The sequence below is a fragment of the Microtus oregoni genome, unplaced genomic scaffold, assembly GCF_018167655.1.
Source record: "Microtus oregoni isolate MIOR12 unplaced genomic scaffold, Mior012 000011F_ref0000422, whole genome shotgun sequence".
Lineage (NCBI taxonomy): Eukaryota > Metazoa > Chordata > Mammalia > Rodentia > Cricetidae > Microtus > Microtus oregoni.
Window position 1 is genome coordinate 23,432,834 of NW_024543070.1, and position 22,577 is coordinate 23,455,410.

The 22,577-nt window shown below is 42.9% G+C and overlaps 1 protein-coding gene across 1 annotated transcript in view; it reads right to left on the minus strand.

The window, feature by feature from the left end:
• Window positions 1-15,969: 15,969 nt before the first annotated feature.
• The window catches only part of Pik3c3 (phosphatidylinositol 3-kinase catalytic subunit type 3), an 82,674-nt gene continuing 76,066 nt past the window's right edge, over window positions 15,970-22,577 (minus strand). Inside the window, exons 24-25 of the mRNA XM_041659983.1 lie at window positions 21,923-22,048; window positions 15,970-16,393 (exon numbers count right to left, since the gene is read on the minus strand). Of these exons, the coding sequence (XP_041515917.1) occupies window positions 16,379-16,393; window positions 21,923-22,048 (141 nt within the window). The 3' untranslated portion in view covers window positions 15,970-16,378. The remainder of the gene's footprint in view (window positions 16,394-21,922; window positions 22,049-22,577) is intronic.

Sequence of the window (22,577 nt, forward strand, 5' to 3'; positions counted from 1 at the left end):
CTGACTTCCTCTTTCCTCCTCATTTCCTCTCTTCTCCTCCTGAGGCTATTCTCCACACCGCTGTACAGTACCAAGAGAGAACAAAAATAAAAAGAAAGACTGATCAGGGTCAAAGGCTCAAAGGGCTGGTGTATGATGTGTCTGGTCCATCTGAGGAGGCCTTGGGCTCCAGGATTTGCGACATCAATGATGCTAAATTAAAGGGTGTAATTCCAGAGTATGTGACAAGACATCAATGGCTCACTGTGGCTCAATTACAGCAGGGACAGCGTTATAGGGTTTACATGCAGCGATAAAGAAGAGAAGACAGCCGAACCGGTCAGCAAGACTCTGAAGCAGACCATAGGAAGCCCAGCAGAGCTGTGATGAGCTGGTCCTGCACATGAGTCGGAAGAACGGGCAAAGTAGGCAGATGTGGGCAATTGTGCTGGTGGGCTTATCTTAAACAAAGCTGCCTCTGGCTGAGAAAGCTTTATAAAACCTAGAGAAATATGAGTCCCTAAAATATGGCAGAACTTTTGTTGAATAAGGAGAATGAGCCCCAGTATGTGACTATGAATGTCCAGTTTCATGAAGCCTTTACCAGCAGGCACTGTCAGAGTTGGCACACACTAGAAACACAGAAACATGTCTGAAACGGACAACAGCCTATGTGCTGACAAGCAGATATAGTCTGTGGGCAAATGATTCAGTGTTTTCATTCCTATTGATCTTCAAATTCCATTTTCAATCTCGGTCAAACCATTTACACATGGGCTTTAGAAGCTCACCAGCTGTGCTGACCAAAGTAGTAATTGCTGCCACTATTCAACAGGGTAGTGAAGTCCATCAACTATTTCTTTCCATTTGACCAAACCTATGGTTTCAGGATGGCCCCATCCAACCTTTCAGTGTTCCCTCTTGCTGCAATCCAATGCAAAGACTGCAGTTCTGCTGACTTCCCTCAGCCACATTCCATCAAGTAGTGAAGCTGAGAAGCAGAAGGCTGCACTCAGCATCCGACATCTTCTCTGTCTCTCCTCTGTCCAGCATCACTATGCCCATTCTATAGGACTACAGATGAGGGTGGTCAGCTGCATGGCTGTGTGTGGTAGGTGTCACATGTCGCCATGTACCAAGCTCCACTCTCCTTGAGAGGACTCTGTGGTCCTCTGTTTGGAAAACTACAGCTAGGGACTGGACCTGAGATAAACTCCCAGCATCCACATGGTGGCTCACAACAGTCTATAATTCCAGTTCCAAGAGATCACACACCCTCTTTCAGGCATGCAAATAGAACCAGGCATACACATAAAGAATGCATACATGTACTTTTAATTTAAAAAACAACTATAGCTAGTCGGAGGAAATGGAGAATAATTAATTCAAGAACATTTGCTCAGAATTGAAGACAAGCAGCGATTCTTGGCCATCTTGTGTTTCTTACTCAGAATTTCCTCAGGGGTCTACCCTGTCCCACAGAAAGGGCTACATCCCTAGATCTCTAGATCCCACAGAGCAAGGCAGTGGTCGACAGACTCCTGACTGGGAAACCTGGGGGCCATGAATAATGTGTGAGACTTTAGAGACAGTACAAGACAGTCACTTCTATTGGGGCAAAGCATCTTCTCCTGGATGAGAGAGAGAAACACAGACCAAGATAGAGATCGATGGGGAAAGGGAGCAATAGAGAAAGACAGAGAGAGACAGCGACAGAGGGACAGAGAGAGACAAAGACAGGAACAGAGACACACAGAGAGAAAAATGGCTGAGAGAGATGGAGATAGAGAATGGGGAGCAAGAAAGAGAGATAGACAGGGAGAGAGAGACACACACACAGACCGAGACAGAGAGAGACAGAGACAGGCACACAGAGAGACAGAGACATAGAGAGAATGCAAGCACAAGAGAACCAGTCTAGAGACAGGTCAAACCTCATGCAGGGAAGGGTGATGGGCTCCAACAAAGAGAATCTATGATGTGGGTTGTCAAGCAGAGGCCTGGGGCAAGTGTGCAGAGTAAAAGGATTCACTGGTGGGGGCAAAGCCCACTGGAACACCTATAAGAAAAAGAACTAACTTCCAAAAACCTCTGCAGGCGAACTCACAGCAGGATGATCCAGTGTCAGCAAATCTCTCACCCTTTCTCCAGCTTGTCAACTTTTAGATTTGTAGAGAGAAGTCAGATGCAGTGCTCGCGCCTACCTTTCCCTTGACTGACTGCAGTCTCTGCCAGGCAGGCAGCTCCGTGGACAGACAGCAGCGGCTGACTCCAGGTGGGGATGGAACTAGGTCTGCCGGGTGCGCCTGCAAGTAGGTCTTAACTGGAAGGGAGCTGGTGCTTAGAATGTGGTGTTATTACTTAAACATGAAAACCAGGAAGATAAATCAAGTTGTCATCAAAGGATGGCAGAGAAATTAACCAGAAGCCAAGAATAGAGGGAACAACGGGGACACACAAAGCTGCCCTTTTGGTCATGCCCCGAAGTTTTGTCTGCTCAACACTGTAGTTTAGAGAACAAGGTGACAGGTCCCAAATCACACAGCAGAGACCTGCAAAGCTGGAATTAAACTCTTGCCCATGCCGTTCCTTCTCCCTTTCCCTATTTACACAGAGTGCAGGAGGGGCAGGATCCTAGGCACCTGAAGTTTCTATGAAACATTCAGTCAAATGTAGAATTGGAGTAAACATGAAAAATGGATTTTGTTGTACACAAAAATACTAAAAATGGTTATTAGAGTGCAATCATTGCTTAGAGAAGGGATTAAATCAATTTTGTATTGACTAAAGCTGTGATTTCTAGAACTTATGCTAATAGAGTTTCTACGGCTGTTTAAATTAGTATGCATGCTTATCCTGTTTTCAGAGCTAAATCTAGACGTGTGAAGTTTGTTTACTTCCCGAGGCTCATAAACTGCCCACTCACCCAATCCCTGCTTCCTTGAGGAAATGTTTAAATTGGGAAGAAAGTGCCTTAGAACGAGAGCCCAGAGTCACAGAGTGAGGAGGCAGAATGACTCCACAGGCCACTCAGGGGACTGTCATCTTCTTTCCCACAATCCCACTGAACTGGTGTCTATGTGTGTGGAACTGGAAGAACGGAGACCCCTAGACAACCATGGATGCTCAGAAAACTCTCGCTAGGTCTGCCAGTGTAATCTCACTAACTGATGCTCAAAATGTCGTGTTCAGCTCCTCTAAGTCCAGGCTTGGATTAATACAAAACTTCTCCAGTTTGGCTTTACTTCTCGCAAATACTCAGTCCTCTTGGGACTGACGGATCCAGAGCGCCCTGAACTTAGCTTTCATCATTTTATCGAACTTTAGTCTCCTCTCGCTTTCTAGTACAGCACATTATGTCTTCCCTGCCTGGATCATTCCTTCTCTATCTCCGTCTCTCTTTTCTGTGTTACCGGAAATTCTTTTGTGGGAGGAAGTAGGTACTAAATAGGTGGTCATTAGTTTGTCTCTTAGTGAATTGCTAGGAAGCTGTTACACATCTTCAAGGAGTCACAGAAAATAAAGTTATGAGAGGGTGTGCAAGTGGTCTTTGGAAAAAAATTACACATGAAATATTTTTCTGGTTTTTCTGAAGGGTTTGTATAACCAAAGGTGCAGATGGTCAAGGACAGAGATCCTGACTAATTGTTGTGGTGCAGAATGTAACGGCAGGGTTCTATGAGGAACTTGGTTTATGTTGTGCTTACCTTTGCTCCAATGCAGAAGCCTGTGTGTGAGAGGAAGACCTTATTACTACTTACCTGCTGAGGGTGACCCATGACCTCTGGAATGAGTGAGGGAGAAGACTTGGCAGAATGTGAACCATAAACGTACTGTACATCCATTAGCCAGCTCAATAAAAAAAAAAAAAAAAAAGCAAAGGTATGACCTTCCCGAAACTGGGAATCAGTGTGGGAAGCAAGCATTTTTAAAAAGCAGGGTACCAGCCCATGAAACAGTGGGGGTGAAACAAGAGGAAACTATCCTGACTATGAACAATTAGTTCTCTGCTGTTTACAGCAGTTAGGTTCAGTCCCAACAGTTTTATTTTTCTTTCTCTTTTTGACAGAGGCTTTCATACATCCCAGGCTGCCCTGAATTTGCTATGTGACAGAAAATTACCTTGAACATCTGATCCTCTTTTCTCCACCTCTGATTGCTGGGGATTACAGGTGTGTTCCACCACACCTGGCTCTCTTCAATATATTTTTTTCTGACTGAATTACTCAGTCTCTCTAAATGGTTTGATTCAAGTTCATATTAGCTACATTTCCTTCACTGTACTCAAATAGCAGGCAAGAAATAACCTGTGGGGGAGAGGTCCATTTCGGCTCATGGGTTGAGGAAGAAAGTCCATGACGGCAGCGGAGGCAGTGGAAGGGAGCTTCTGTCATGGTTGGCAAAGGCTGGATGCTTGCTCATGTCACAGGAAGCAGAAAGGAGACAGGAAACACAGCTAGACTATAAATCTCAGAGCATATCCATTAGTGACTTATTTCCTACAGTAAAACCCAACCTCTTTCCAAAGCTACCTGAAGCAGTACTGCCAATTAGGGGCCAAATGTTTAAACACACATGCATATGAGAGACATTTCATGTTCAAATACCAATAGCCACGTGGGGTTTTCCAATGGCGTGTGTGTTTGTGTGTATATGTGGGGGTTATCGATGTGGCATGTGTGCTTGTGTGCACCGCAATCCAGAGCTGTGTCTTTCTAGCTATGAAGAGCAGAATAGAAGATGATACAGGAGTGCCACTAGGAAACCACATAGGGTGGCCTCCCAGTGCCCAGTAATGACGGAATGGTGACCTGAGACTGCAGTGCAGTTCTGATCTACTAGGTGAAGAAACAGACATCAGTTTATTCCCAGGGTCTTCAGAATGAATCCGGACAGACAGCAGCAATTCAAACAGAGAGAAGCCTCAAGATCATGCCCATGCACAGTAGCTTGAAATGAATTTCAGACTCCAGAGGTTTGGCCAGAGCTTCTCCTGCTGGACCATGGTGCGGTGCAGGAGAATTGTCTGTATTCTGTCAGTCATGTTTTAAATAAAAGCTGATTGGCCAGACAGGAAGTGTAGGTGGGTCAACCAGACAGGAAGTAGAGGCGGGGTGATGAGAACAGGAGTATTCTTGGTATTCTTGGAAGCAGGAAGCTCCCTCTGCAGTTCTACCCAGACCACCGAAGAAGCAAGATGTGAGCTGCCCCGCTGAGAAAGGTACCGAGCCATGTGGCTAACTTAGATAAGAATAATGGGTTGATATAAGTGACAAGAGATAATAAGTAGCCTGAGCTAATGGGCCAATCAGTTTTATAACCTAATATAGACCTCTCTGTGTGATTTTCTTTAAGACTTGCCAGCTATGGGGTACCAGGTGGGAGAGAAACCCCAACAAGCCAGCCCTCATGTAACAGAATGGTGCCCAATGTCCGACCAGCATGTTAAAGGACCAGATGCAGGTGGGCATGGCCAGGGAAAAAAGAGCTCAAACAAAACCTCTGGAGAGGACATGTTGAGTCTTAACAGTGTGGATGTCTGTGAATGGGGCCTACCTCATTTGTGATGATGTCATGTATCAGAAGGTTCAACACGCCTGACAGACATAATGTGGAAGCAATGGAAAATGAGGAGGCATCAGTAGCGGGAGGCATTGAGGTGTAGATCCCCCCAAAGTTGTAAATATGTTGGTCCTCATTAGGCCATGCTTTCAAAGATATTAACAATGGAGTCCATGATTTCAGAGTTTAGCTTCACTCCCCCCTCCCCGGCTTTCTTTGCTAGGTGGGAATGGAACTTGGAGCTTCAGTCAGCCTAGGCTCTACCTCTATCACTAAGCAATTGCCCTATGGGGCCCAGCTTTCCTCTATAAAAGAGGTAAACAAACAAACAAATCCAAAATTATTCTAAGTTGTAAGACTTCTATAGAGGTAAGGAAGATAGATAGGGCACATAGGGATACTGGGGTGGGGCATAGAGATACTGGGGTGGGGCATAGGGATACTGGGATCAGGCAAGGGATACTGGGGTAGGGCATAGGGATACTGAGGTGGGGTATAGGAATATTGGGGTGGGGCATAGGGATACTGAGGTGGGGCATAGAGATACTGAGGTGGGGCATAGGGATACATGTAACATGAAAGTAGGAGAGAATACTTGAGGTGGAAAGTTTTACTGGGGTTGGGAGTGGGAGAGGAGGAGGTAAGAGAAAACTACAATGATTATTGCATGAAAAAGTCCTACCTGTGGAAACCTACTTTGGAAGGTAACTAAAAAGTAGGATTTAAAGATGCATGATCAGAAATATGCTGGATAATGGTGCTCCAGGAAGCCCTAGTCTATTAAACAGAAATCCTGGTACCAGGTGTCAGATCTCCCTATGAGTCATTGGTTAAGGAGGCCCAAGATCCTATTGCCATTGGTTTTGCTTGCCAACCAGAATCAGACATGAAGGCCCTGCAGCTGAAGATACCACAGACCTCAGTTCCAAGACAGAGAAATTAAGCTTCTACTGATCTGGAAATATCTTCCCTGCTGGCTAGCTTTCACAGTGGGGAAGGTACCATTCAGGCTTTGTGGGGGAGAATGTTAGCAATAGTCTTTACCCAGCTGTGGAAACTGTGCTAAAATATCAGCTGCCGGGCAAGAGGCTCTCACAGGTGAAATAGTGGAATAATCAATAAAAGGGTAACTGCTTTCTCACTGGGTTTTAGGCCGGTGGCACTAGACGGAATTCATGCTTTGTACTATAAACCTGGTCCAAATCCCATGACCGGGGAGGTCCTAGGTCCTAGGTGGGAAGTTACCACTGATGTGTTGCTAAATAAACGAGGTGTCAAACTGTCCTCCACATATTTATGTTTATACACAGAGGTGAGTATTACTCTCAGTCTGGGTCAAAAAAGTCTCTCTGCGCTGAGTGACACTGAATGCAGAGACTCATAAGGGTCAAAGTGATGAGATTCAGTACCTGCCAATGCTGGATGCTAATAGGGACATTTAAAACATCCCCTCCAAGGCTCAGGGAGTAAGACAAAAGAGGGTACTGAGAGAAGGTAAGAAGTGCAGGTCAGGGCTACTCAGCAGTCCAGTGATGAACAGCTCATGAGACTGGTTTTAGGGTTTCTCAATTGCTGCAATGAAACACCATGGCCAAAGAGAGAGTTGGGGAGGAAAGGGTTTGTTTGACTTAATGCTTCCATATCACTGTTCATTGTTGAAGGAAATCAGGACAGGAACTCAAACAGGACAAAATCTAGAGGCAGGACCTAATGCAGAGGTCATGAAGGAGGGCTGCTTACTGGCTTGTTTCCCATGGCTTGCTCAGCCTGCTTTCTTATAGAACCCAGGATCACCAGCCCAGGCAGGGATAGCAGCACCCACAATGGTGCGTCCCCCATCAATCAGGCTTGCCTGCAACTTGATCTTAGGGAGGCCTTTGCTCAATTGAGGTTCTCTCCTCCAGATAACAGTAGTTTGTGTGTCGAGTTGACACAGACTAGCCAGCATAAAGCCCCCACTTCTTCCTGGGGTGCTACAGGCGGTTAGCGCCTCCTTAATGAAGAGATCCCATTCCTGTGATGGAGTCACTGGTAATGTTGCTGGTTCAAGTAAATAACTGTAATCTATGTTCATGAAGCAACCTTACTGGTAAACAGTGGAAATAAAAGGGAAAGAAATGGAAGTGGGAGGGAGTGGCAGCTTGTAGGGAAGAACAGGTTTGGTAGGGAAAGAGGAATAAGAGACTATAATGATCCATACACACACGTACACACACATGTGCATACACACACATATACAGATAAATGTGTAAAACTCTGGACACTCTCCAGCTCTTTCAACGACTGTTCACCTTGCCCAGATTCAGGCCACAGAATGTCACTGCTTTTCATCTTTTTTCTTTTGTTTGAACCTCCTAAGGAGCAAGCTTAAAATACTTACCTAGATTTATTTTTCTGCTCAGCAATATTAAGCAGCTTATTTAGATTCAAAAACCTCTGCTAACTCAGGCACTTTGATCCCTTCCATCCATCACATTCCGACAGATGTTCCTCTCGAGCAGCCCAGCTAATTTTTCAAGTTCCTCGCGACACACAGTTGGTATCTCAATTCCTAATGAATCCCTGCTTGTTCTTCCCATTGTTCACCACTTCCGCTTTTCATAGTCTCCCAATGTCTTGGAAACCGGTGTTTCAAATTTTGCTCAAAGTCAAGAAGGTGACACCATTAGTAGTAACACTTTCTTCAGTTTATGACTTGCTCTTAATATAAATCAGTCTCTCTTCTGCTGCCTGAGCAGGCAACGCTTCATCTGCACCCAGAGAGTCACTGATATTTAAAAATCGACTGACTGTATCTGAAAAAATATATGCAGATACGGATGTAAAAATAAATACATAAATCTAAGTTTGCAGTCATGTTCTTCGCCCAAGGCATAGCTTTTTACTGGTACCTCCTCACTAAAATTTCCTTTCAAAATATCCATCATGTCATTGAAAAGACTAATGAGCTGAAAACAGGCCTACCACAAAGCCCTGCTGACAGGCGCTCCATCTCCCAACCACTCTAATCCCAGCATTCCACTGGGTCCACTATGGCTTCCTGGAAGATGTCTTGGTGTCTCTGCTAATCTAGCCCTTGTGCTCCTATTCAGTTTTCTAATATTGGTTTTTTTTTTCCATGCTTAAGATTTTCTAGCTACTAGTTTCTTGTTACAAAAATTAGTTGAGGGAGGGTGGACAAAGTGTAAGAAAATATAAACAAGAAAATTAAAATGAAGATCTTCCAGGATGCTCACACCTTTGAATCCACAATGCTGTATATTTGCTTAGCTCCTTCTCTTTGGACATATACTGTTTTGGGGGGACTGTCCACTAGACCTCAACCGTATGCAAAGAACCACAGGAAAATCAGGAAACCTGAGAGCAGCAGAGGTAGTCCTCCCTGAGGAGAAGCACGCTGAGGGGCTGGCTCTCCAGTGCCAAAAATCAGCCCTGAAAACTCACATACGAGTAACATTATATAAACTGAGCAGGTTTGACCTAGAAATATATATGTTTTATACATATACATGCATATATTCAATAACAATTAAGGAAAAAAGAGGTCATGAATTTGAAGGAGAAGGGGGTGCAGTCTATTGGAAAGTTTAGAGGGAAAAAATGGAACTGAAAAGTGTTGAAAATAAATTACAATCCCAAAATAACAAAATTAAAAATAGGAATTAAGCAATCTTCACACATTGCCTATCACATGCTTAGTTTTATAAACGTATGGGTTGTTGGACAAGCGGATTAAAACTACATTTTACCCAGAACAAATTCCATTAAAGGAATTTTTATTAAAAAAAAGGGAACAAAAGATTATAAACAAATTTGGAGCAGAAAGAAAAATGCTTAAAGCCTCTTAAATTAGAAACCTGGCCACTGGGACATCAATTACCTATAATAGGAAGTCCTGCTAAAGAGACACATTCCGCCCACTGAATCTTTCTAGTTGACCAAATTATTTCCACCCCAGATTCCTCAGAACTTCTCTAAATTCTCCCACTGAGTCTAAGTCTATTGTCCTCACCTTCCTAATGCTGCGACCCTTTAATATAGTTCTTCATGCTGTGGTGACCCCATCCAAAAGAGTACTTTGGCTGCTATTCCACAACCGTAATCTTTGTACTGTTATGAATTTTAACATAAATACCTGAGACTGGACTCCTTTGGAGGTCGCGCCCCACAGGTTGAGAACCATTGTGCTAAGCTGATGTCATTCAGGCATCAGCATCACCTTCTGTTGCCTTGCTTCTTGTTCTTCATCTTCTTGCTTTAACTGCCTAAGACCGTGTGATTACAGTGGAAAGGGCTTCTGATGTGATTAAGTGACAACAGCTAAGGTCACACTGAATACTCAGGGGGCTGTTCACCGGGATCCTTCAGTTTTATTTAGAGGCCTTCCTTCCTGATCTGGCTCCCGTTTCCTGCTGGGTTTAGACAATTACATTAGCCTTTCAGATAGAAGTGATGGAGAACCAATTAGCTTAAGCCTCAAGTGTACTTTTGTCCGCTGTAATTGGGAAGACGAGGACAATCCTCCAGAACTTTATAAATTAGGGGTTCAAATGGCCTCTTTTCCTCTCCCAGGTGCTTATGAGTTTTTAAAACTTAAAATCTCAATGATATAGCAAAGGTTAAGTCCTAAATCATCTGTGGGAAAGCTTTACTCATGTGATGAATTCAGTGACTAGTTATTTTTAGCAATCATAAGTATTCTCAATTAATTAGAATATGGAAATGGACGATCTGTGTGAACTGTAGGAAAAGTACCACGGGAAGGGAAAGGTACTGGAGGCTGGGCATTTTCTGCTGTTAAAATGCCCATGAAGCCCAGGATCACATCTTCACAGGGAGACATATGAACAAGGGCAATGTGTGTTACACACTTAGGCTCCTCTCCCTTTAGGCACCATGAGCTGTGTATATGTGTTTGTCTGCACCTACCCGTGGGTGTCTGCGTGAGTGTGTGTGTCTCATTGGAAAGGGGAAAGAAAGAATGTGTCATTGCTAAAAGGAACTGTGTATGTGATAGCAAACTGGATGTGCTGGGCCCATGAGCATAGCTGCTATGCTATCTATTGAGTGAAATTGGACAGAAGGCAAAATTCATAAACCATCTGAACTTGGTGGGGGCTGACACAGTATTGAACAAGGTGCCACAAGGACACATTTTTAGTCATTCCAGTTTTCATTTTTCCACATACCCCTTGAATCTCATCTTCACTTACACAACCCCGAAGAAAGACTTGCCCAAAAGCCCCTCCTTACAACAGGAGAATTACTCTTCCTCTTGGCATGGCCCTTTCTCATCCCCAGGATTTCCCTCCTGCACTTGGCCTACACCTCGCATTACTGGCTGCATCATCACAACTATCTAGAACTGATGTGGGAGTGTCATATATCAATTTCTTGATTTCATTGGCTAAGTAATAAACAAACTGCTTGGGAACATAGGTGGGTGGAGTAAACAGAACAGAATGCTGGGAGGAAGAGGAAGTGAGCTCAGAGACTCGACAGCTTTCCTCTCGAGGGCAGACTCCTCAGAGAGATGCCATGCTGCCGGCTCCTGGGCAGACACACACGATGAAGCTCCGACCCAGGATGCACGTAGGCTAGAATCTTCCCGGTAAGCGCACCTAGCTGTGCTACATAGAATATTAGAAATGGGCTAGTCCAGGTGCGAGAGTTAGCCTAGAAGAGGCTAGATAGAAATGGGCCAAGCAGTGATTAAAATAATACAGTGTCCGTCTAATTATTTCAGGGCATAAGCTAGCCAGGCGGCCGGGGTGCTGGGAACGCAGCCCGTCGCTCCTATTACTACATAGAACTCTTAAGGACTCTATAATAATTGGTCTAAATAAATGATCACTTTCGGCTGTCTACCTGGTAAAAAGCCTGAGGCTCTGGAGATCCTGGTGGTGGGGTCTATTGCAATTCTGTGAAATGGTCATTTAGACCCTTACGTATGGACTTTCGGCCTCACCTCAATCAGGGAAATTTACCTGATAGTCAATGCACATTCAATCAGCCCAAGTGATGAGAACAAGTGACTGGGTCCTTGCTCCTAAATGGGACATCTGTATCACTGTCTCCAAAGGCTCAGAACACATTTTGGAAGAAGTGGAAAGGTTAAGAGCTGGAGTATGAGACAGAGGGCCACCTTCCTGGCATGACATGGCTGTTCTCAGTAGCTGCAACTGTCAATACAGGACCTGCCGGCCAAAACTCCATCAAAGACTGCGGTGAGGGCTCACAAGCTGAGAAGCTATTGAAAACTTGTGGGTGTTTCAGATGGGAGAGTAATTTTCTTTTGGGTTATGGCCACTGTAGGTTGCCCTTTCTCCAGTGGATAGCCAAACACCCATGCATAACATAAGACTCAGAAATACATAAAAAATAAAGGGGGGGCATCCAGAGGAGATGGAGGGGAGACTGGATATAATCAAAACATATTGTATACATGTGTGAAATTCTCAAAGAATAAAAATAGGGAAAAACAATACAAACAAACATTTCAATGAAATATAAGAGTGGTATACCCTAAGGGAAATGTGCTATGTACCTTCCACAAATTTTTAAGGGCATTATACTCATGCTACAGTTATAAATATCTCATGTAACAGTTTAATTATAAATTGCTGTTACATTAAAGAACTATAAAAAGCAAAATTAATAGTAACTGTCACCTTCATAGAAATTCCTAAAGACTAGTAACTGATTTTTCAAATTGAAAAACCCAACTGCCTTACAGGCTAATAATAAGTCACTCTGTTGCTTTAGGAATATCATTCTAGTTCTAGCAGCAAAGACCTCCCTCTACCCCCCAAATACACTTGCTAGCATGGATCTTAGGTAATAGTTCAAATACTGTTTGCATATATAATTGGAGGTTCCTATCAAAATTACTTCAATCCAAGTAAGGACATGGGAACAAACCAACATGCTTTTTGGACTCTAATGTTTGCTCCAAGCTTGCATACAAACAAACCCAGAAATTTCAAGTTAATCAGTATCAAGCTTTCTTGCCATGTTATCAAACTATCTCACCAAGAAAATATGTGATCTTCTAATAGCTGATCTCTTAAGTTGTCTGAAATTTCAATTGTTAAAAATTAGTTGTGTAGGTTAGCCAGAAATTTGACTTTTTCTGAAAAGACCTTAGCATACATCCCCTTCCCCGCCCCCTGCTTTCCTTATCAAGTATCTCCCTCGCAATCACTATTGAATTTTCTACTGAAAATCCAGAAATATCTGACAGGCCAAGTCTGATCTGAACCTGGTGGTGACATCACCCCATGTGGCCTGTGTTGATTTTTTGAAGCCCTCCACAAGGGCAACTTTTCCTTTATCCCCATTTCTCTGCTCAGGACATTTAAGACTGAATAACTGAACAGATCACTGGGATCACTGGCCCCTCTTTACTCAACTGTGATTTTTTTCCTCTACAGCCTTCATCCTCTGAATGGCTTAGTGCGGCGGTGCCCTTCAGCTTTTCCAATTGAGTCAATATTCTATGACGCTCTAAATCTCAAGGCAGAGATGTGATTTTGACTCAGGACTGAATGAAGTGGAGTAGGCCAGCTGAGCACCAGCAGGTGCATTTGCTGCTTGCTGCTGACTGCAGATGCAGCGCCAGCTCTCTCTAGCTCCTGCTGCAGCTCTAGCTGTGCTGACTCCCCACCGTGACGGCCTGTGCCCTGCAGTGTGAGCTAAAACATACCTTTCCTACCTTATGCTATTTGATCACAGCAACAGAAAAGCCATGAAGACAGAGAGAAAGCCTGAGAGTGGCCCATGCTACAAAGGAGGTTACAGGCCAGCTCCAGCTAATTGTAAGGCTGTGTCTCAAAAATCTAAAACATCCAGGATTATTGATGGAATTTGTATAGCACAAGCTCTCGCTTTTATTTGTGTGTGTGTGTACGTGTGTGTCTGTGTTTGCGTGTGTCGCGAAAACAAAAAAAAAATAACAACAAATATCTAAAACATAATCAACTGAAGGAAGGAAGTAGAAAAGAATAGACACACAAGTCCTTATGCAGACATATTTGCGTGAGAAATGAACTGCAGTACTGTATCACAAGTTTAAGTTTTAAAATTACCCAACACAGTTTTTAAAATTATGTTTAAAAAGTTGTTTGGGATCTAGGAGGAAGGGTGGGTACTAAATGTGAAGGGGCAGTTTTGAAGACAGACAGTGGCTGCAGGTAGTAGGTGGTGGTAAGCCTACATCAGAGAGAAACATGACTATCCAGGTCTGGCTTACCGCATAACACGCTAGGGAGTGGAAAAGCAGTCCTCTAGCCAAGCCTAAGCAAGTCTCACTCAGCAGCATTTGCCTGCAGGGAATTTCATAATAGAGCAGAAATCATTTTCTGAGTCCTGTTTGCCACACGGTTCTATCTATACAACATTGAGTTTGCAAAGATCAGGGAGGCCGGGCGGTGGTGGCGCACGCCTTTAATCCCAGCACTTGGGAGGCAGAGGCAGGCGGATCTCTGTGAGTTCGAGACCAGCCTGGTCTACAGAGCTAGTTCCAGGACAGGCTCCAAAGCCACAGAGAAACCCTGTCTCGAAAAACAAAAACAAAACAAAGCAAAGATCAGGGAGCTGATACAATTTTATCTGAGAGTGAACTCCAAAACGCTCAGACTACAGGCCGAGCTCACTATCAGATCATGCCCACTTATTTACGTTTGTAGTCTCCTGTGTAACAGCACACATGAGGAGTCCATGAACGTCTCCAAGCTGAAGCTATTTACCACGATAGCTGGTCCTGTACAGAGAAAGCCTGACAACCCGGAGACAGGAAACACAAAAATAATGAAAATGTCCAACTCACCAACGTGCTAATTATAAAGCTATGGAAACCCTGCCCAGAAGCGGAGCCTTCATTATCAACAGTCAGAGACTGTAGGAGCCAGCAGAGAGGGCTCAGAAGCGACCACAGAAGGGTGAAGACTTTTGATGATGAAAAATGGCACTGGCACATGAAGGAGGGGAGAAGGGAGCTGGCCAATTACTTTAGGCACAGATTCTAATGACTGAAAAGATTGTTTCCTCTTTATCATTTTTCTAACCTGCACTGTGGGAAGAGAACCTGAGGAAAAGTGGATGGGGGATGGACACAGGGGAGGTGTTGGGATGGGGCTGAGAGGAGAGCAGGAAAGAGAAACTCCATTTGGGGAAGTAAAAGAAAAAAAATAGAAGAAATCGCGATGGTGAGGGAAATATACAGCAAGGACTCTCAGGGACACTATCTTAGCAATCATGTAATTAAGGGACGTTCCCTAACGGTATGCTTGTTCTACAGCTGTGAGAAATAACAAGTGATGGAATTCTCAGAAACTGCAGTAATTTAATGGTTATACATCTTGTTATTTGATACTTAATATTTATTGGGTCTTAAATAAGAAATACTCATTTTCCTTACAAGGTCACATGACTGTAATACATGAATGTGCAGGTACAATTGGGGGACTCTATCACTATGGATGCTCCTTTTCTTCAGAAATGCTTCAGAAAAACTGGACACATTGGTGGAAATTCTAGTCTTGAAAGGCACTCTGCTTTGGCAGGATGCATTACATGCTTGAGCTATATATATAAAAGATTTCAAATCTCAATCTGCAAAGAAAACCAATTTCCTGGATAAGAAAGAGGGCTCACTGAGTGAAGAAAGGTGCCAGCCACCAAGCCTGGCCATCATAAGGTGGCAGAAGAGACCCAGCTGTTCAAAGCTGTCCTCTAACTTCCACAAGTGCCATGGCACGCTGCCCCATCTCTGCATGGACACAAATACGTGCAAAAACCTCTTATAACTTATTGTGTGACATGGACGTGATGGACTCTCATGCTGAATGACAGTATCGACAATTGCAGCTCACTTTCACCTCCCACTTTACATATGCAAACTCAGGAGGGCTGAGAACTGTAGTTTAGAAAACAAAACCTCTATATTTGTAGTTCTAGGAGAAATCACCCTTTCTTGAGGCGCTGTTTTTCCCTCACCACTCTCCCCAGACCTTGTACCCCTCTCCATTTGTCTACGGGCAGAAACAACTGACTGGCAACTGCTCCCATCTACCACCTCTTGTAGAGATGCTCAGTGCTGTTTGTGGAAGCAGCAGACCCGGGGCACAGAGCCCAGGACACAGGGTACTGTTGAGTCCTGCTTTCTTACTACCCTCTGCCCACAAAAAGCTTTCTCAAAAACCAACAAGACAAAACAAAAAACAATTATTCAACTGTAAAAAGAATGTATCGTAATGTATAAAACTTGGAGAAAATGTAAAAGCAAAATATTATGTAAATTACATAGAAACTAAGGAACAAAAATGGGGGCAGGGAGGAAGAGAGCAAGGGAAAGAGGAGAAGTGAAAAACCATCTTCATAACTGAAACCAGATCCACATGCATGAGAAGGAAAACCAGGCACTCCAGATTCAGGGGCTAAATGCTTTACTATTTCATAATTTTAAAACATATACACAATTCTCTTCTTATCTTTATACATTATAAGACAAATATACACAGTGATTTTTTGGCAGACCCAGAAGTCACTATGTAGCTGAGGATGGCTTCAAATTTGCAGCATATCTTCTTGCCTCATCCTCCGGAGTTCTGCAATTACAGATGTGAGCTACGATGGCCTGCCCTATACACGGTCGCTTTAAACAAACTCTCTATGCCAAGATTTAAGCAGTGGCATCCAAGGAGACAAAACTTGGCCACGATGTAACTTCTGGAGACCATCTCTTCCTTGTTCACTTCTCTGATGTCTTTAGCATACACAGCAGCACCTTCTCACATTTTCTTACTGAGCCGAGTATCATGAAGGACCAAATCCACTTTCATTTTCTCCAGTACTATTAAAATTGAAAACAAACAAAAACAATTTAGTTCACTGTTTATGAGAAAAGATTAAGAAATAATTAATAAAAGTGACTTAAACACTTTGTTAAATGTCCCGAATGAGGGTCAGGATGGAACTGTCCATGTATGGGATTCCTGAGGCTTGGAGAGAAATAGTTTATGTGAGAGAATGTCTGGGGTGGGGGGAGTTGTTGATTCACTGTGAGCACAAGATTAAGACGACAAATTATTACGTGGGAGAGAAAAAAAATCCAACCAGCACTGGAAGGCAAACCCATCCTAAATTACACTCCCATGCTTAGCTCTCTGTGCCATGCTCTTGAGACAACTGAATTCCTGCCATTTTTTCTCAGAATGCAAGTGCTGAATTCTGCCTTGGTCTGAAAACCAAACCTAATGCAGTCCTGAAAGAACAAAGCCAGCACACAGCTGAGTCCAAGATGGACGCATCCAGTATCATTCATACCCCTCATGCCTTTAGTGCCTATGAACTGCATCTCCCAGGAAGTGACAGAGAACTCTTCCTGCCAGGTGCTGCAGTGTGCAGAGGCTTGTGTGACTACGACACCGCCAGCATTCTGCCCAGATTCTGTGGGATACAATTTAAAGGACGAGTCTGAGTAAAAACATGGCGAAATGGTTATTTTATGCTAATGAAAGAAGTAACTTCCATTTTCAGAAGCAATTTAAGCATTTTCACTAAAGGCTCTATCAGAGAAATGAACTCTGAAGTATATCCCGATGCACACAGAACAACATACATTATCTGGATAGGTGGCAAGAACCAGGGTGGGCTCTACGGGTAATTAAGCAGACGGTTATGACCAAACAGTGGAACTAACTCCAACTCCAGAGTCCTCTAACCAATAGGAAACACGCTCCCAGCACAGCCAAGGCTGAGGTCAGGGTGACACTCTGGAAAGGGACCATTGTGAAACCTACAAGGTTCGTTATCAAAGCTTTCACATGATAAATATTGAAAAGGCTGGTAAAAGGCAAGCTGTAAAAAACCCATACTGACATGCTAACAGTCTAAGATCCTGAAAGCACTTCCGAAATCGAATTCCCATGCGTGTTTACGTATGTTTTTATGTGTGTGTGAGAAAAATCCTGTGACTGAACAGATGGTCTCAAATGATTTTTTAAAACACTTCAAACGTGTTTGTCGATTAAAAAAAAGAAGAAAAAGAAAAGAAAAAAAAAAGACTAGGAATACTAAATATGAGAGCTGGTTCCAAACATTTCTCTCCCTATGCCCCTGAAGAACCATTTTAAGAAGGACTTAAGCAATCCCACAACTAAGGCTCAGGAAACACGCAGAAGAGGAGATGGGAAGGTTCTAAGAGCCAGAGGATGAGGGAGTTGCTTTGAGATTGTACTTCCTAGAAATATCAGATGCCATACCCATAAAGTTTCACCGAACATGAGCTGAACAAGATGGCATCAATGAACATGACAACCGACAGGAAAAGCCTAACAGGCCTCAGCCTACACAAAGAACCATATTCAGTGGAGAGATGTTGGGAAAATCCCCAGAGAAGGGCCCACCAAAACTGGCTGTCCACTGCCAAATGGTCAGCTCTGAAAAATACATACAACTAACACTATATAGACTCAACAGGTTGTGTTTAGTAATGTATGTATACAATATATACAATAACAGTTAATGAAAAAAGAGGCTATGAATTCCAAGGAGAGAAGGGGGGAAATATGGGGCGGTTTGGTGGGAAGAAAAGGAAGAGGAAAATGTAATATTATAATCTCAAAAATAAAATTAAAAGAGTTTAAGGTGGTACAAGTCTGAGGAAGAAAACAGTGAGTAGAAGCTGGTTTTAGTTGAGGAGGAAAACAGGGACAGACAAACTTTCCCCTGGGATCACATGGGAAGTGTTTAAAAAACTTTCGAATACAGGTAAATGGAATCTGTATGACAGAAAATTAATATTTTGGGAATTGTAGTTGGCACCCATCAGGCAGGCAGGAGGCTGCCATCACAATAATGAAGCAGATGGAAGACCTCAATGCCACAGCCATGTAGCAAGAGACTGGTAGCTGGACTGGGTCTGAAAAAGCATGGGATAAAACCGGACTCGCTGAACATAGCGGACAATGAGGACTGCTGAGAAGTCAAGAACAATGGCACTGGGTTTTGATCCTACTGCACGTACTGGCTTTGTGGGAGCCTAGGCAGTTTGGATGCTCACCTTACTAGACCTGGAAGGAGGAGGGAGGTCCTTGGACTCCCCATAGGGCAGGGAACCCTGACTGCTCTTAGGGCTGATAAGAGAGGGAGAATTGATTGGGGGAGGGGGAGGGAAATGGGAGGCGGTGGCGGAGAGGAGACAGAAATCTTTAATAAATAAATAAATATAAAAAAAGAAAGAAAAAAAATTTTAAGAGTCACAAGACAGAATTATTGCTGACTATGTATCCTGGATTCTTACATTCAATTGAGAAAAGAAGTGTTTAAATGTTCTGACCCTTATCTTATTTAAATGAATGCATCTATACTTCCCTTGTCAATAAATAGTTAACACTTTAAAAAAAAAAAAGAGAGAGAGAGAGAGAGAGAGACTGGTAGCCAAGCAGCAGGGCTGACTACACTCAGCAGAACAGCAGGGGCCAGAGACACTCAGGATGGCTTTGCCCAACAGGCCAATCAGTGCTGTTCCACATTCACAGAATTTGTTTCTGATTAAGTATTCCAGGAAGCTCCTTTATGTGTTACATGTTTTGGTGGCTTTTGAGCAGTTTAAAATTTTTTAACTTATTATTTTTATTTTGCTTTATTCTTTGAGACAGGGTCTCTATGTAGTGCTACTGTCCTGGTCTAGCCAGATATGCAGACTAAGTGGCTTTGCCTTCACAAAGACCTACTTGTTTCTGCCTCCCAAGTGCCCGGATTAAAGGTATGCAAATTCATGTCCAACAGATTATTTTTACTTTTGATGGCCAGAAAATTAGGGGGAAAAGATGAAAGTATTTCTTTTTTTTACAAGTAAGTAAGTAATAATAATAATAAAGATAACCCTATTCATAACAAACTTCTCATAATAAAGGCCGACAAAGTGAATCTTGAGTACATAGCCACAAAAAACCTTTAGTGACAGGTATGGATCTGGACCATGGTACCAATTGGCCTCAATTTTCCAGAAGGTGAAGGTATGTCACAGCCAAGACAACCACGTGAGGTAATGCAGCGAGCTGCCATCAGTGCTGGCTCAGACAGGTATCTAATAGGTGGCGCTGCCTCTCTTATTTCTGTTTCTCTGCAGTTATGACTGCTGTCTGTTTATTCCTCATATAAGCCAAATTCATTAGGAACACATGTGGGACACAGGCTGTCACGTGACGATTAGACCTTTTGGTATGTTATTTAAACACTGCTTAGGGAATCATCTGGCTCTCCAAAAAATTCTAAATAAAAAAAAAATGGGATTTTAGTGAAGAATTTCATTGGTAACAGAACCCAGTATTTTGTTTTGTTCCATGAGAAACTGTACTCTGCTATTGTTCAAGCCTAATGGTGAAGTAAGGACTACATAATGGTTCTCTGAACAGCATCTACTTCTTTTCTTTAAAAGATATTTCGTATCTAGAAAAGAAGGTAGGCCGATACCTTGTGTTCCAAACAGATGGGCTATTATACACAAAACGGCCCTTTCTCTACAGAGGTGAGACAGAGGGAACTACATCTAAGAAGTCTGTGCACTGGGTATCCCGAAGGACGTCGGTGCTGTGGCTTAGGATGTGGCTAGTTAAGAACAGTCACAGCTACATGACTTCACACTTTATGGGAAACGTGAATAATACAGCCAGCAGAACTGGGTTTTACTGGCCAATATATAGACAAGGAAACTTCAAAATCAAGGAACATGAGGAAAGAGTATGGACTCTGGAGGGACTACTATGCCAAGTCACACAGTAAAAACAAAACGCAACAGAAAAATCTCTGCTACTTATCACAAGAGGAACCACAAGCTCCACAGTCCAGTTACCTCTATTCCCATTTATATACGCAGCTGAAGAACAAAGGACACTGAATAGTCGTAGAAGAAAATAATAAATTCATAAAGGGCTTTTGTGGAAATGTTTATTACTTAGGGTATTTACTTATGTGCTCAAAAATTAGTGTATATTTTATTTTCTACTTATTTGTTCAAAGGCCTCAACATGGTAACACATGTCTAGGTTTAAGACTTAAAGTTTCAAAGATACAGCACTAACAATCTTGCACAGTGATTTTCTCTTCTGGATGGACAAGAGTTGACACTAGCCCTTCTACCTAAGCTGGCTTCATCAGAGAATTTTGTTAAGACCAACATGTAAAGATCATCAAGTTCATTGTTTGATGGACTCAAGTTCAGGAAATAATCAAGCATCTATATTATTACATTTGATACTGCTGCTGACGCTTAAAACCAAACACAGCAACTTTCAAACAACTGGAACAAAATAGACAGTAATTAGCAGGTCACTGCCGGATTTTTCCCTACACCGGGTATCCTGAACATGTGCATAAATCTAACACAGAAGAAGAGAACATACACAATCTTCACATATGCCAGGGAATATCTGGTCAAAATTTAGAATAAATGTAAGAATGAATAGAAACAGACTTAAATACAGAGGAAAGTTTAAAAAAAAAAACGGTTAGCTGGGTGGTGGTGGTGCACACCTTTAACCCCAGCATTTGGGAGGCAGAGGCAGGAGAATCTCTGAGTTCGAGTTCCAGGACAGCCAGGGCTATTACACAGAGAAACCCTGTCTCAAAACAACAACAACAACAAAAAAACTAAAAAAGACAAAAAACCCAAAAGTTGTTACTATTCAAGGTATTATCAAACCAGGAAAACCTACATTAAAACACTCTTCAGGAAAGGACTAGTAAAGAAGTAACTAAGAACTAAGGAACAGAAAGGGCTTGATGGCATACTAGATACTGCAGGATGGATCTGCACAACGACCTTGAACTTGAGAGCCAAGAACAGAGATTCAGTGAAGATGCAGAGTAAGGAAAAACTTCACAAGAGAAGGCGCCTGCCTGTTTTTGCTGACAGCCATTTTCATACTCATCTTCATTATGAAATTCTTACCAGGAACAGATTAAATCTGAAGGTCATCATCCAGGGCTGCCATGCAGAGTTTCCTTGCACACGAGAGATACTGCTAACATGAATACTGATCTGTTTCACTGATGGGTGTAGACTGCTTTCCCTGGATTCTAGCCTCCTTTCCTTATACTGCAGCGTTTACCAGAACCCAAAGTGTCTAAATTCATGTGACAAGCCTTGAAGTTTCAAAGGGAGTAAGTTGTAACAGACTACATGGGACAAAGACTCCTATGACGGGGTCTACAGTGCTCCTCTATGTAGGAATAATATGATCTCAAGATGTTCCCTTCACCCACTGCTAAGATGCCATTAAGGCTTGATGGAGAAACAAAACCAGGAAGGATAATGTCAGCCAGCAAGGAGCATCTCTAATGATTCCTTACGAGCACACAGCCCTTGGGAACTTACCTGGGCAAACTTATGGATCTGCTCCACCACTGCAGCAAACAGCGCATGCACACTCTCGTCAATCAGACTCTGCATGTAATGCACAGCCTCCTCATCTGAAAGGTCCAAACGGAACTTATCCTGAACCTAGAGGGAACCACAGACAACATCAACCTTTTAATGGAACAAGTCAGGAAATATGCTCTGCAGTGATAGGATCAAACTGACAGGCATCATCAAGATGCCAAAAGTTATGCCAATAAAGAGTTCTGAATGTATCTGTATCACTTCCAATTACAGATATGGCTTCCTTCTAAGGACAGAAATGCCATTACTTTAGCTCCAAATGCACTTTATACTTGAGCATTTCAGCTCAAGAGCTACTGAGTGACAAAAATAGACAAAACAAGGTGAGATCATATTAACAACTCCTGACACACCCATACCTTGATGGTCATAGTTCACAAGAACGTTCTGTACCAGATATGAGGCATTTTCTTTAGTAAGGCTTATATACAAGTGGTCAATTATTACTATTTCCTGACGTGTGCGAGGCCACCTGTCATTGCCCTCTGCCTTCCTCAGAGTCTGCTGATTCATCACACTTAAGCCTCTTCTCTTCAGCCTACATAACTTCTATACGCTGGCACGACACTCAACTTGCTGTTATGGCTGT